Source organism: Hirundo rustica, chromosome 1, assembly GCF_015227805.2.
Source record: "Hirundo rustica isolate bHirRus1 chromosome 1, bHirRus1.pri.v3, whole genome shotgun sequence".
Classification (NCBI taxonomy): Eukaryota; Metazoa; Chordata; class Aves; order Passeriformes; family Hirundinidae; genus Hirundo; species Hirundo rustica.
The window spans coordinates 86865192-86882164 of record NC_053450.1 but is presented as its reverse complement, the minus strand read 5'-3'; the positions used below and the strand labels follow the sequence as shown (position 1 = coordinate 86882164).

General features: G+C 41.1%; 1 protein-coding gene across 2 annotated transcripts in view; it reads right to left on the bottom strand.

Moving 5' to 3' along the window:
• CDYL (chromodomain Y like) overlaps positions 1 to 14074 on the bottom strand; it is a 103939-nt gene extending 89865 nt beyond the window's left edge. For both annotated transcript variants that reach the window (XM_040075790.2, XM_040075805.2), the window contains exon 1: positions 13911 to 14074. In XM_040075790.2, coding sequence (XP_039931724.1) covers positions 13911 to 13934 — 24 coding nt within the window. In that variant the 5' untranslated portion in view covers positions 13935 to 14074. The remainder of the gene's footprint in view (positions 1 to 13910) is intronic.
• Between the last annotated feature and the right edge of the window lie 2899 nt (positions 14075 to 16973).

Sequence of the window (16973 nt, the reverse complement as noted above, 5' to 3'; positions counted from 1 at the left end):
TTAAATACTTTTTTGGCAAGTAAATAAATTTGAATATATTGGTCTGAGTTACTAGACAAGGATCAATAGATTTTGTTTTTTCTGACTGTAAGCTTGTCTTCTACTTTCAAATTATTTATTTAATAATTTGTTGGTTTGGTTTTTTATAACTAAATGAAGGACCAATGTCAATGTCTGGCAATACTATTAAATTGTACTGGTTTAGAAGCTAAGTAAAGCTTTAAAACTTATAGCTACATGCACCTGTTAAAACAATGAGTCATCTGAATGTACATGCAGGCAATTTTAATTTTTGTGCGCTACACCCCTGGATAACCAATATTTTAAGCTATTTTATGTTTTCAAACTGCATACAAATGCAGAATTTGTAATAAGTATATTAAATCTTTTTAATAAAATTGTCCTTAAAATGCTGAATACATGTCTCGTACTTTATAATAATATTTATCATACAGAAATAATAAATTTCTTAATTATTACCTATACCTAAATAATTGAGAGAATATTTTTACTTAATATAAGCAAAATAGGGAACTTATACACACACAAAGAACTGAGAACATTGGATTTAGGGCACTTAAAGCACTCAGCTGCTTTCTAAACTCTTACTCAATTATTATCTCTGTATTCCCAAATACTTCCATAACACAGCACTGGCCTTGTAGTCTTTAGTATTAATAGATATTTTTCCTTCCTAACCATTTTTTATTTATATATTGGAAGGACTTAAGAGTGCAACGCAGTTTACTTTCCTTATCAGTTTTCCCACCTTCACGTAAACACACTCAAAACGAAAATAATTTGTTCCTGCTCGTGAAACTGAAACCAAAAGTAATTAAAGCCTAAGTTTTTCTACCCAAAAGATATTGACAGCACTTATACTCTGAACTTTAATTCCATTGGACAGGCTAAAAATAATCTTTATGAATATCAGCATTTTAAATGAAATGCAGCTTAAAGCAAGCTCAACTACAAGGAGACATCCTGTCTCATCCCACTCCCTGCCCACTGCCCACTCAGTGAATAACCAGAACACTTAGAAATAAATTATACTTTTTAACTACGCTTGTATGTCACCTGCATTTTCAAATGGGGTTTGCACAACAGCCTCAGAGCATGTTACAATATAATCAAGGTGGACAAGGAAAATACAGCCTTACACTGCTGCAGAATTGTCATTACTTGCATAGCACACTAAAGGTAATAAGCTTCACCAAGCTTTGCAACTGCTATGAAGACAGTAAAATTCAGGGAATTCTAAGTTTTGCAACACTGAGAAGTAACTGGAATCCCAAATTCTTGCAAGCACAAGTGGCCACTTTCACAAGAAATGGAAGGGTAACCAGCCACTAAAATATCCAGCACAGTGATGTTCTGCTCTGACCGTGCTCGCCCGCCAGCCGCTGCAGTCCTCTTCCCCCAGGAGCGCTGCTCCTCAGCCCAATCCCGCACGGGCTGCGTGACCTCAAGGTGGAGTCTGGGACACGGCTCTGAGTCAGCTCAAGCCATGGGCAAGAAGCTGTGCAGTCGCACTGCAAGTCTGTCCAGCGAGTTTATCCAGCTGAAAATTGAGCTTGCAGTTTGGCAGACTTTTTTTTTTTAACAGAGCCAAGTCATTGCTGCAACCACCCCCCCCACATCTAACCCATTTTCTCCTGTCTCCCTTCAACCATGCTATATATTTCTGTTTCTTCCTTTGAAGTGGCACCTCTTGGATTTCAACTTTGGCCAGTCAATAAATTGCCAGAAGACTATTTCTGTAAAAGCAGTGGGCAACCTTTCTGTAAAAGCAGTGGGCAAAAAGATAGGCAAGCTCCCTTAATGAGTGTTCACCTCACCCAGCAACAGAAATCAGTGTGGGTGCAAAAGGAAGGAGGAAGAATAAGAGGTTTCCTGGAGAAGACAGTGGTGGCAAGCAAGGCTTGCGGCACTTAAAGTTGTTTAAGCTGTAGAGAAGAGAGCCCTAGTAGTCACAGTTGAAAGTGGACAAGGAATAGACCGTCTCCTAAATGTTAAATATCACACCATTCAAAGAAACATTACGGGAAAAACCTACACAAACACTGTCAGGATACAGAGCTTTTCCCCTGGTCTCAGGGCTTGCTCACTGAGGTGGTTTTTTTGTGGCCATCACTCAGAAGCTCAACAGCTCCAATAGCCTTCCACACCTGCTTTGTCATCCTGGCAAAGTACACATACGGCCACGCACAGAAACAGGCTGAGGAACAGCTTCAACCAAACATACATTTCTGAGACGGAGTTTTTTGTTTGGTTGTTTTTAATGATGCCAGACCAATTTTCCAATCCTCTTAAAACATGGCCAAGCTGCTGTTGTAGCTCAAACAGAACAGATCGCTCAAGATGAGCAATCCAAGACAAGACTACTGAAGTCAATCATAAAGCGTAGCCACCCAAACACCTTCCAAGATTTAATATAAAAGGAAGTAAAAGACAACAATTACTTAAACACATGACTCGATCAGTTATTGTTACTCAGATAACAAGCCTTAGCTTACACCATAGTAGTTCAGTGTTGTGCCTAAACCCCTTATGCTTCAACAGTACAATCCCAATTCACCTACTAACACAGTTCACAGCCCCAAGGGAAAGCCTACAATGAATGAAAAGTTGGGTATTATCCTGCATTAGGATCAGAAGACTGTAGAAAAAGGAAACAAAACCTTATTGCTTAGAAGGCCACATTTAAGTATATTTAACTTAACTGACTAAACTAACCCAATTAGCTTTTTGATATTTTTTTACAGAGGAAGGGGATGAAGTCTATGATCTTTTAGAGAAATTTCATGTAGATGGTCTAAAGGGCCTTCTGGCCTAAAGTCCTCACTGACCGCAGAGGACATCAAAGATAACACTGCACGCAAGTTGAATACCATTCTGCAGTTAGCCCCATGAAAACCAAACCAAACACTGATGTAAAAGGGGACAGGTCTGTCTGTAGCTTGCACTTGTAGCATAGCTTCTCTTTATCAGACCCAATTAGCCTGCTCTACTTTATTCTAAAATGTTCTGACAATATTTACTTGGGGGGGAAAAAAGAAACGCAAAAAAGAAAAAGGATTTATTCTGCTTGTGCTTTGGCTCAGGGATTCAGACTTTGTCAGGGAGATGAGCAATCATCTCTGAAATACCAAGTCTGAGTGATATGCTCAATGCTAGACTGTGACAGAGAAAAGAGAGAATTACATTTTTTGAGACAGCACTCAGGTGTCCTAATGAGAACCTCCATTTTCACACAACAGCCCCTGGTTTCCCATCTTTCTACAAAAGATAAAGCAATTTTAATGCATAGGCCTTTTTCTCACTACATAACCAAGTTCCAGATTCTTGCCAAAAAACAGAAAACATCCTTATTTTACAATCACTAGACAACTAATTCCACACTGAAAGTGCCCTTTTCTGAACAAGTTGGATGGAAAAAGAATTTTCTGGTGGTTTGACTGAAAATGCGAGGCAGATATTGAAAAGACACGGGGAAGGTAGACCTTAAATATCGGACAAAAAGGAAAAAAGAATAGAAAGCAAAGCACAAGATACAATTCCACCAGTTCTACAGTCAAGCACTACTTTCTTCTTCCCCTTCTCATAAGTTACTGTCTCAGTATACTTTAAGTCTTTATTTAGCATGTAGAGATATAAAATCCCTTTCTCCAAATTAATCACTTTTAGTCGCACACTTTTAGTTCAAGCTTCGTAAATATAAACATGTGCACATAAGAAAAAATAAAGGGCCAAATAAAGCATTATTTTACTGATAGAAATAATACACCCATATATAAAGATATATAAGCTAGAATGATGATTCTCACTAGTTCCCATTATTCTTGCTTGACAGTAAGAACTAAGATGTTGACTTGTACTGAAAAAATAGATCTCACACTCTTCAAGTATAACTTAACAGATAGTTGTCCATCATTGCTTTCTTTTCATAAGTATCTGAAGGTATGAAGAATAGAGCATAGCAAATGATTATATCTGGATAAATGTAGGAAAATAACATGGGTATTATATAAATGAATAATAGTAAAGTTTCATCTGTCACTATGAGTGGCTCAAAACCTAACATTCATGGGAACAGAAACCATATTACGTCTCAGTGCTCATTCTATCTCCCCACTAAATTCTTGTTTTGTGGCAAGCACAGATAACCCCCAAAACACTGTCTTATTCAATATACTTGTTCTGCATCACACCAGTTTCAGGGCAAAACTGAACTTAAAATCTAAATTGATCCTTGTAAAGAACTGGTTTAAAATGTTTATTTTCCTCAACAAACATTTAAAATAAAAATCCAATAAAAGACTAGCAACCTTGTTATTAAATCTTTATTGTTAAGAAAGTAGAGAAGCATGGTACAGTTTGCATACACCTGTGACGTGTATCCTGCTGATGAAAAAATGAACAAGATCCCAACTTTGTACAGTTTTAAAGTTTTGTGAAGTCGTTATTCTTTATATCCACTGGGTTCTGTAGTCATGGACATAAGCTGTCAAATCAACATCTGCTTGTTGCACCAGCTTCCATGTTTTAATAGTCCTACAATGTTACATCTCAAAGAAGCATCCTCAAATACAGTGATTTCCATCTTCTCATTCAGAACCTAATATTTTATTCTTGCATAGTTTAAATAAATAAGCACAAACCTCAGGAGAACTGATGAGTACAATGTGGGAGATAGGAAAAACAAATCAATTAAGGAGGTGCCCTGATAGAAGAGAGATGCCTCTAACAGGAGTGAAATAGAATCTGAAACACTGATGGATCTTTTGAAACTTACTTGCCTTCAGCATCCGGAAAAAAAATCTTAGTTGTTATTGATCATTCCTTGATGACCTGGGTAAAAATATAGCTCATTCTAATGTTAATTCTCTGGAAACCCGTGCCTTCAAAAGTCATGTAATGATAAACCTGCCCTAGACTTCCATATTATATTGTTTTATGGAAGTTTTTTCAGATTAAAACCGAATAGAGATCAAGTGTCCTTTTTTCCTCCCACTCAACACATTCCCTTTTGTACAATCCAATCAAAACCCAAAGCATATAACATTAAGCATATGAACCAGACAAAGAAGAAAACAAATTTCAAAGCTGGGCTTTAACCTTCTCTACATATGCGTATTACAAAAAAACCTGACGTGCACTGACAGTTTAAATTTTCTCTTTGAAACTTCTGACTTTGCTATATCGCAAGTGAAAACTGATTGACTGCTCTAAAACTGCACTCCATTAAATCTTCTGTTACACTTGGGAATGCTTGGACACCTAGTTAGTTACTCCTTCAGCTGCAAAAGAGGGTGGAAAGCTGGGGTCAAAGCATAATTTTCAGGAAACATTAGAAATTGTTTTCCTGGAAATGCTCACTCAACTGACAAGTTGGTTTGAATATATCTATTTAGCATAACTATATTTACAAACTAATCCCAAAGAAAAATACATTAAGAGCAAAAGCTGAAGATTCTGTCTGATGTAAACATCACTGCTCTTACTTTACATTTCTTTGTCTTCAGAAAGCACTGCTAATTCAAGATCAAGTTTGGTCCTTTTCTGTGACTTAAACGAGTGAGAAAAAATGTGCTAGTCTCAAAAGATGACTGGCCACCTAAAAGTTATAATATAAAGTAACTATATGACAAAAAGCCTAGAGAAGAAATAAACACTGTTTTTTCCTGTTCTCAGAAAAGTTTTCCATCAGCCTCCCTAATTTTATATATTATACTTCAGTACAATCTACTATGGTTTATACTTACAAAATAGCAGTAACTTCAAATAATGAGATAATTCCTAGAGTCATTATTACAAGAGCTATTACAATTTGTCTTATTTTGTGGGTGCATTCCTCTCTCCAAATTTTTTAGGCTGAGTGTATTCACACAAAGCTGCCAGCTAGACCTTATTTTGGGATACAATCTTTAAGCACATCAAGTCTGCGCTGAAGACCCCACAGGTTATCTAGAGCACACACTGCTGATGACCTGAGGTTTTACTCAGAGTAAGCATATGTTTTGTTTGACCACATACACTTACAACCTTTTCTTGAAAAATCTGAGTTCAAGTTAACACAGAATTCAGGAACAACAACGTATTTGCAGCCTGCAGCCACAGCCTCCTAGCAAATGTGCACAGGTAATGAACGTGGGCTCTGAATATCTGGGCAGCTCAGGTTATGCTGCCAGTATTTCATAACCAAGGCTGAAATCTGCCTTGTTAAAAGCCAGCCATGAAAGCTCCCAATGACTATTGCTGTGCGACATTTCCCATTTTTTCGCTCTGCAGTAAGACATTATGGACCTGTGATAGGAATCAGGGTGCTGAACTGGATGGATCTTTCGTGTCAGTACACAGAGCTTTACCCTCCCATTATGTCTCACAGATACAGTCCCAGGTCTGTTGGTTTTAACTTTGCAAGTGACCTCACCACTGAAGTAAAATGGAATTGTCACACTGTGCTATCATGAATGGTGTTATATACGCACATAGAACTGGGGAAAATCAGGCACTGAAATCAAAACACAACAAATGAGCAGGATTTAGCAACTAGCCAAACTATATTCCAGTAAACTCTCACAAATTTACTTTGAATTATTTTGTACCCTTCATACATCTAGTTTTTTGGTAACAAAAAATGTTATCAATATCCTGATTATGCTCCATCGAAGAACTGCAGTTAATGGAATTAACTTCATTAATTACAGACTTCTGAATATCCACTGAATACAACATTCAACACATCATAGTCTTGAAAGTATTTTGAAGTTGATATATATCCATTTCAACACACTTAAGAATGTACCTCAATACGTATTTACAAAATGTACATGTATCATTTTTTGTGATAAATACATCACAATATATTTCCCACAACTTGCTTTAAACTATGCCATCTCCAAAGTAAAGCCTTTTTTTTTCTTTTTCCCTAAACCAAGCAAATTTCCATAATCCAGTATTTTACAAGAAGTGGAGATGCTTAGAGAAGTATTTAAATGTCTCTGCAAAATGAAAATCATAAGGGGGGGCGGGGGGAAAGAGGGAAGATCCATCTTTCCCTTTCAATCCAGGATATTAAAAAAACCAACAGTTTTGATTTTGCATGTGCTACTATGATAATCAGCAAAGAATGAGCATTAACACTTAATTTCCTTAAAAGGCATAAACTTTAAGAAACTGTGGGGGCAGAAGAGCTAGAGAAGCACAACTACAAATGTGGTTAGGCCACCTGAAATACATACTTTATCTTTCCCCACAAAAGAAATGAAACAAACCCTCATACTTAACATGGCCAAGAAAAAAGATCTGATCAGAGCTTTACTAATTTATTGTATGTACTGTGATAATAAATGTGAAGCCTCACTGAAGAATCACAACAAAAGTGTGTTACAGTAGTTCCACTATTCAATACAACTAATTTTAATGTTAAAAGATACTAAAAAGAAAATAGTTGCTTTAATAGTTGCTTTATTTTGTAATTAATCCTACCAAAGTGGCCTTAAAGTAATTTAAATATCTACGACTAAAGGATGTTTCTTAATCCACATCCATCCTATGTATTCATACATATTAATAGATGCCTGAAAAATATCTGCCACAGGTCACCATTAAGGGACACATGTAAATCTCCTGCGGATGTTTATGAAAACAGTAAATATTTTTCCCTTTATAGTGTACTAAGCCAGTAACATGCCAGTTTTCTTTTCCTATATGGAGAGAAGTTCAAAGAAATTTCAAAGAGAACAAAATTCTTGTGTGTAAATATTACAAGCTCATCAGAAACTAGAAAAATAAAAGCTCTTCTTAGAGATACGACAGCTCTAGAAAATACATTGATAATATAAAATACCAGACTTTTAAGATATTTTCTGGACTAACAACATACTGTCAAATAAACCACATGGTATGTTTAATACGTGAATTATAAATATTTTATTCTAAGATTAAAAAAATAATCAACCCTGTATTTATTGATCCATAATACCTATCATGTGGCATCCAGCCATTCAAAACCTCAAAGGCACAGAAGAGAACAGGGAGAGACTTGTGCATCCCTTTTTACCCAGCAAATACAGTTTGTGGAGCTTGTACTTCCAACAGACACACAAAAATAATACACTGCCCAGTAACAGCAGATTTGGAATTTATTACAGAAGAATAAGAGTGGCATTATAGAGCTGCTTATCTGTTATATCTAACAGATCCAGTTATCACATATTCTGGCTGAATAAGATGAAAGCATAACTGTTAGTAACTTGGTTTTTCTATTGCTTTGGCACAGATCAGAAATGCTGCGGCAGTCAGGAAGAAATGAAGCTGCACCTACTGAGAGGTCTAAAAGGGACACAGCATCACTGATGCTGCTCCAGCTACGCCAACCTTCCTCAAGAACAAGGGGCTGTGGCATGTCTCATTAAGTTCTTTGTGTCCGATAATTTATCCTCATTCACGTACTGAACATCAGCATAGTGGAAGCAACCTTCTGTGATAGTACAATCTTGCAAGTTGGAAGTAATTGTTCTGTAACTCTAAACGTGACTGGCACTGCAGTAGTAAATCTCTGACTGACCAAAAACCTCAAGAAATTAAATCACAGGAAAAGACAGACAGTGAATGTTAAGAATTATAAGAATTATCAGAGCTTCACATGCTGCATAGATGAGGCATTCTTTCCCACTTTCTCTCCCTTACACCTTTTTTTTTTTTTTTTCCAGCAGTGGACATAAGCAACTCAAAAAAAGTAATCCAGAAAAAATAAAAACTTTTTTTTTTTTACTATACTGATTTTGTGCACATACATACAAAAGAGTTCTGCCAGGCCACTGGCACCATGGAGGGCAGGGCACACTGGAGGAAATCCCAGGGGCAGCTCAGGCACTTCCCCTGCAGCAGCACCAGAAGACAGGGCACTAGACCTCAATTTTGTCCTGAGTTCTGGGGCTAACCACGCTGGTTAAAAGCAGTTTGGCAACGGAGATGGAAAAGTCAAGTTTCTTGCACTAAATGTGATGGCTCCACTCCTGCAGTGCTCTTGCATTTGTGCTCTGATTTTAAAAAGTGAAAGTCACCCCTGGAGGATGAACAGCTAATCCTCAACTCTATTTTGTAGTTCCTAAGGGGTGGAAGCAACACAAACATGTCTGATGTAAATTCCTAGTCTTAGTTGGGTAGGGTCAGCCAAGCAAATCTATGTCTTTACCTGTCCTGAAAAAAGCAGTAACATTTCCAGGAGTTGTCAAAATAAACTCATAAAAACTGAGGCGCTACACCTCAATGACTATAAGACCCTCCTCATGAACAAGATCTTTAACCAAGGTCTTGGGAATCAGCACATCAGAAACAAGCAGCAGAAGATAGATCCCAAGACAATCTGGACTTCCTGCAAGACAGGTTGAATGAAAACAACTCATTTCAATGAGGAAAAAAAATGGCTATTGCCTGAACAGCCAATTCTAATTTGTTGTTTATAGTAATTTTTCATCAAATAGCCATAAAAAGCTACAACTCCAAGCTGCATACTGTAGATAATGGATTTACCCTTTCAATTAACTTAAGCAAAACAAATGTTTAAACTTTCCAGTAAATGCACACAAAACACAATGAAGATTTGATCGCTGCAGTGTTACTGGGGCTGTGAGAGAAACTTTGGGTTTAAGTGAGTAATTCCTATGCAGTATCAAATTTTCGACAAAATGACAGCATTTCTCCATCAGTTTTCTACAGTCTATCATTTAAAAAACTAGCACACTAGATGAAGAACAGCCCGTAGGATCGCTTTTTTTGACTTGTGGCCACTACTCTATATACAAAGCTTAAATTTTCTTGGAATACATGTCTTTGGGCTTACTTATTAGGTGATTAAACCTGACACATAGCTTAATGCCAGGCCATAGAACTTCAGCCAGTTGGTCCTGAAATTTGTTTCAGTTTGTAATTTCACTGTATCTGTATAATTTAATGTCAAAGGCTTTAGTTCTAAAAATAAAACCAAAAGTACTGAATCATCATTGGGAGTGAAGTATCACCTTGAGAATACTAGACACCAGTATGAAAAAATGCAGATGTTTTCTGCATGGCACTGAAGAATTTTAAAATGTGTATATATATATTTTCTATTCTTTAAAACATGGAAAAATGTATAATTTTGAAGTACAAGACTTTCAATATGTTAATCTGTAATATTTTAATTAAAATTGGTTAAGACACCTTAAAACACCAGATTTATGACTAATGTCAAGGTGAAATACATAGTGAAGAAATGGCATCAAGGCAGAAGTGCACCAGCAAAGTTCACACAAAATGTTTTGCTTACCTATCAGTAAAACCCAGTAAAAATGTTTTGATATGAGTAGCTGTTGGAATTCTGGAAACCTGGATTTTGTGAGGCTTTATGATTTTAGCAATCATGGCCCAAGCCTAGCCAGCATTACACAAATGGATCCAGTGGGCCATGTATGTTATGGGTATCAGGTGTACCAGTAGTTCCCTGAGGAAAGGCAGAAACACTGGGCAATTTGACTAGATACAGTGTCCAACAGCAGAGAACTTCAATGCATTTCCCCCTCACCTAATACAAAAACAAATTACTAAATTTTATGAGAAAGAGACTCTTCCAAACACAGCACAGATTAGTAGTTGTCTACGGACCGGGACTTTCTATGTCTGACCTGCTAGCTAGCAGCTAGCTCTCCCACTGAGCACTCGTATGGAATCATTTCCACATTTCATCAAACAAACTTGTCATGCCAACCACAACTTGGGATGACTTCAATCCCAGACATCACTTGCAAGAGTTTGCTAAAGGAGGTCAAGGGAATTGACTGCAGAGAGAGCAAACACAGTTTGCTTCCGAAAGAAGCTTGGAAATGAGGTCTACTTCTAATTACTGCAGTGAAGATGATGAGAACAAGCAATGTTTCCCACCAACAATGTTTCACTTAGTGGGAAACAGGTCAGTAAGCCAAAGGAAAGTTGTCACGCTGAAGAAGGTAAGCCTACCATTTAACCAAAGGCTGTACAAAGGATTTTTCAAAAGCCACACTAACAAATTGCAGCAGGCGCAAGAGAGGTGCCATAAGATGTCAATGCCTGTTGAAACAAACTTGGGGAAATAAAAACCCAATACACCTTTTCCTTCACCTGTCTTGTTCACTAGCTTTTCCATGCCTGTCCACCTCAATAACAACACGTTGCCCTTTGAAGAAACAAACTTGCAAACAGAAAAACTGTGTTATTTGCCTCATCCACAGAGGCTGGCAACATTACTGATTGTTTCATTTTCCATCTAGAAAACAGAGTCTCTTCAATGTTTCTACCCCAGTTTAAAAAAAAAAAAAAAAATTAAAAAAAAAAAAAAAATGGTAGTCATCACCACAACCTCTAAAATGCACGGCAACAAATGACATTGAGGATACACAGCCAGCCCCACAGCCTCACTGCCAATCCACTAGTAGATTTCAAGGTCTTGATCTTTGAATTCCAAATCACGGGCCTACATAGAGATCAGCTCTCTCTCTTCAGGGATGACATTCAGAATAAAAAGAATCCCACAAACAAATGAATCTATTACGTTTGGGGCTTTTTTAAAGGAAAATGAACTTACCTTCATTTTTTATAAGAGGATTTTTCATTTGTATTTTGGAAGAACCATGACACATATCAGCAGAAATAGGTGGCATTCACACTTAAGCTAACAATTGCAAATAGATTACACAACATTTTTTTTGATCAAGACACCAGATCAAGATCCAGAAGGAAAAATGGTAGTATAACAAATGGCAACAGATTTCAAACACCAGCTGCAAACAATATTGTATGGCATGACTTACAGACAAGACAACCATGAAACAGAAGTAAATCCACACTCAATAACAAAGGCAGTTCACAAAACAGTTTAAATTACTTAATAATTAACATTTCAGGTCAACTTGCAGCTATGTCCTTCCCAAATTAGTGCTCACTGTATTTAAATAATTTATTATTTTATGATTTTTCAGACATGGTTAGAAAATTCATTATAACACAAAACTTATCAAAAATGAACAACAATTTAGAAAAAAAGAGACAGCTTGACCACATGTGAGTCCAAACGCACTAACAATTTTGGCATCTTAAATAAACTTTGCACTTGAAGGATTAAAGAATGTATCCGGTTTTTAAAATTTAAGAGTATCTCTTCAGGTGTTTTTCCAAAGCAGCATTTGCGCAATGGCCACTACGCGCCACCTGCCCAGAGGATGACTGTGCCCCACAGACTACTAAGCCAACAAGTCAACATTTTGAGCACAATTTAAGGCAGCCAAGAAGAGTCATGCACAATGGTCATTCTTAGCCTCAGCCCAATGCCCAGCAAACAGAATTTTTCTGGTCATTTCTTTGCGCTCATCGAAACCGATATCTCAATGTCCATCTTCAATCAAACACAGCAGCACACGAAGAGCGAGTATTGGGCCACAGCAGAATCTACAGACCAACTCCACAAACTCAACAGAACTTTTCCCGCAAAAACTCAAAGCAAGTTTTTGGCAATCCCTTGAGACTCAGAGTGGCTCCTAAATTTCTCTCCTACTTCCAGGGATGATCCCTTCAAGATTGGCTTAAGCTACGTTGTGAGGATGGGGAAATCTGCCAAAGCAATTAAGCATGATTTATCTGTCTTGGGCATACAGGCCTTCAGTCTTCTTCCTAGTCTATCAGTTCAGCACCTCTGCTTGACAGTCAACTTGCTTAAAATACAAGCCCACCCAGGGCACCTTCCACTGACTTCTACAGGGTCTGTTCACCGATGGCATCACAGATGGAACTCAATTAATGAGAGATACATGTGCACCAGCTGTACAGTAAGACATCTTCTGTCAAGTGTCTTGAAGGCTATCTGCCTCCTTTTAACCTTAAGAGTTCCAGCCTCTGGATATATATTTTTAATAGATCACTATCTGGATGCATATTAACTATCAGATAAGAGCATTTTTGGTTTTGGGAGGCCAATTCTCTACCCAAAAGGCAAGAACAGCTCCAAAACAGCAATGGCTTTTCACTCCCAGGGATGACTTCTTGTAAAAATAAAAACAAGGAAGTTCAATCCAAGAGAACCATGATGCTTTTCAGTTAAGGGCAAGGACGTGAAATTGCCACACATAAGATAGGAAATTCAAAGTTTGGCTGTCACCTTGTTCCCTTCTTCATCCCAAGACCTCCCTCTCCCGTCAGCACACGCTTTGACCACCTCCCGAGTGACGAGTGAAGGATGGCGTGTCAGAGCCTTAACTTTCAATCTTTTTGGCTTCTCTCGCAACCTCAACCCTATCGTTGGAGCACGAAGAGCCGAGGAGTTTTAATTTTAATATTTGGCACCGCGGCAGCTTGCTGCACGGCCAAGGCACACGATGGTGGCACAGGACTTTGGCATGGACACAAATCCAAGAGGAAAGCCCCTCTGCCCTCCTCCTCCCCCTCACCCGGCCCGGACAGAGGCAATAACTCGGCTTCGCTCACATTTTTGCACAGCGCCGGGCTCTCGCACTTCGACGTGCTCACTGCCGGGGCTGTCAGCGCTGCTCGCCCCATCCAGCACCCCCCCTTCTCCTCCCGGACTCAAAGTGTTGTGTGAACGTGGGGAAAAGACTGAGGGGGAGCGCAGGCCACGGTAACACTTTGCCGTCTCCTCCGTTCAGTCACATTTCCGTCCTCCTCCGGCAAAACTGGGGAGGGAAGGGGGGGCGGGGGGCCAGGCTGGGCACACACGCAGGCGCTGGGCCCAGCGCGAAGGGGCAGCAGCCGCGGCAAGTGTGGGTGACAAGCTCGGCGGCGCTCCCGGGGAGCAACAAAAACGCTCTCGGGTGCGGCGGGGTGGGGTGGGGTGGCCGGCGGGGCCGGGGGCAGGGCCGGCGGGGCTCGGGGGCTCTTACCTCGTAGAGTTCCTCGGAAGCCATGCTGGGGGAGCCTCACAAGGTGGAGTTGGGTGCTGGTTTGGAAATACTTTTGTTTCAGTTGGTGTCCGTTTGGCCTCCTCCTCCTCCTCTTCTCCCTCGTCGTCTTCTTCTTCTTCTTCTTCTTCTTTTTCTTCTTCTCCTCCTCCTCTTCCCCTCCTCCTTCTCTTCCCGTCCTCCTCCTCCTCTTCTTCTTCCTCCTCCTCCCTGCGCGTCTCTCTCCAGCGCAACTAGCAGCTCCGCTCGTTAAATGCCAGTGAGGTGCTCCTGTTCCTGCCCCTGCTGCTGCTGCTGCTGCTGCTGGCGCTGGCGGCGGCGGCGGCGGCGGCGGCGGGGGGGGTGCGCGCACGGCAGCTGCGCAACTCGCTCGCTCTCCCCGCTCGCCCTCGCACAGCCCTGCGCGCACGCACCCGCGCGCGCGCCCGAGCGCGCGCCCGCGGGAACACGCAGCGCGCGCACCCGCGCACACAGAACTCACACGCGTGCTCGCCCCCCCCCGCCCCCCCGCACCCCTCCGTCCGCCGCCGGCTACACTCGCTCGCTCCCTCCCCAGGAACACTAATCGAGCGCAGAGAGGCAGCGCCACACGCGAACCACCGCTCTCCGCCCCGCCGGCTCCACCAGCCGACCCCCCCCCCCGCCCCGCCCGGCACCATCCTCCTCTTCCTCCTGCTCCTTCTCCTCCTCCCCCCACCCCATCCCGGCTTTGATCTCCCATTGTCTGCTCAGCTGAGCCCGGGGGTGGGGGGGGCGTCGGGGGCGCGCGCCCGGGGCCGCGCCCGGGAGACCGCGGGTGATGAGAGCGGGAGGCGGGGGGGGGGGGGGGGGGGGGGGTGTGGGATGTGCCCGCGGGACGGACGCGGAGTTCGGAGCGGCGCGGTGCCGGGAGGACACGAGGCCCCACGCACGTGCAGGGCCCTCGTCACGCCCCCGAGCCCCCGTGCGCTGCCCCCCCGTGCCCGCCCTTCCGCGACCCTCCGAGCCCCGCTCCCCCGCGGGCTCCGCCATCGCCCAGTCCCTCGCCCTACGGTAGGGCCGTGTATGACGCGTCTGCACGCGCTTCTCCCCCGTCCAAACTTCCTCGGTTGGATGCCTTGCCGTAAAAGAAACTAAGCAGCCCTCGAAGGTGGCTGCCAACACCGGATATGTGCCTTCCATCTCCCGGCTGACGGTGTTTGCCAAGCCGGGAAGGCCCCACCAAGGCCTCCGTGGGATGATGGGCGAACAGAAAGTAGCTGAACTGTTGACTTGCTTATGAGTCCATCGCTAGTTACACCCTGCAACCTGTTTTTGTCACCTCGTGTGTCATCTGGGGGTGCCTCACATGAGGTGCTGTGTAGCAAGCCATTACCTTGATGAATGGAAGGCTTCGTTTTGCAAAGATAGATATAACGAGTTACCTCTTTGAGAGAAAATTCTTCAAGGCATAGTTTCTGATCTCAAAAGGGCTGAAGGGTAGGACAAAACCAGTGTCAGGACAGGAATGCCAAACTACGCGGTCTGTCACGCCGCAGTGTTTGTTCCAGCGAGTGTTTCGTATTCCATGCCACACCAGGGAGCCATTCTCTGCCTCAGAACAGCACAGACTGATGCAGAGTTCGTCACATTTGTGTAATCGACCAGCCCACTGAGTCAACTAATTTTTGACCAAAGTTTTTATTTTTTTTCCAAAGTCTAAGATCTTTCAAAAAAAAAAAGTTCCCAAATGTTCTGCTTTGATGGACAAGTTTTGGACTGTTGTCCAGCAGATACTTACTCGGAAAACGTTGGTCCATTTATGGGCTTTGGATGATTTATGTAGAAATAGCTGGAGATTCCTTTCTCAGACTTGATTAATCTGCCCGTTCTTTATGACAAATACGTCAGTGTCTACAAGGTCAACGCCTTTCATCTGGATGACTGAAATTCTGTACTGGACTTCAAGATGGACATCATTTGTACAGATAAAACATCTAAGAACTTTCATACTTTTCATACTTTCCTAATCTTCTAACTAGTCTGCAAAAAGATTTTTAATCCACTCCTTGATATCTTTAAGGGCCGGGCTTAATCTAAGGTGATGAAAGAAGGGGTCGTTCAGTGACAGTAGCTGGAATTTTGGTGGAAGGATGGGCCTGCATACAAAATTAAGATGGTTAAAATGTAGTAACTCTGTGACTGCCTTCTGGAGATAAACATTTAATCACCTTTCCTAAGAGGTGGACTGAATTTTTTTTGAGCTGTACACAGCGTAATGTCACTGTTGTAGCATCCCTTTGAAAGCCAGTCTTTGACGGTAATCAGTATTCACATGATAGCAGAGAGGGCAGCAGTGGTTGCTGAAGATGTTACTTTGCTTTTCAAAGGCATAAAAATAGGACATCTTAATCTGTACCAACGGTCTCACCATTGCAGTAAACCAGGTCTTAGGCATTTTGATTTTCTGGATGATTCAAAAGAAATACTGTTCATCAGTACTTCTCCATTTTTAGTATTTCAAGGAAAGAGCCAAAGCTCTAAACTCTAGTTTTTAGTGTTCTGACCGTGCTCCACAATTCATCTTCAGTGAAAGAATTTCTTCTTTTACACATATTAATTGCTTGCATTGCCAATAATTCTTTTTTGCCTTCCATTCTAACCTTTTGTCCTTGTTGCTTGGTAAGACCTTTCAAGAGAATCAATCACACTATTCAAAAATACCATATGAAAATGCTATGGTTCTAGCCTCTGAGAGGTACCAGGTTTTTGTGACCGATTTCTGCAGTTATATTTTGCTACGCAAGGTTCCATGGTAACTTGCTCCTGTCTTGCCTTCTCTAGAAAAAAAACAAGTTGTCCAAATGTTGCAGGATGAATTGTTGAAATCATTGTTTCTTTCTTATTTCTTAAGGTGTTTCATATGTTCCTCACTTGGAGCAGGACGCATCAAATTTCAACAATATTTTGTTTGTTGAAACCAGCCTTACTGCCAGCTTCCTAAATGGCTTTCCTAACGTTGCATATAAATATTTCCAAAAGACAAGTTGTATGGAATGCAGTAATAGAGCAGTCTAGGAAGACTGG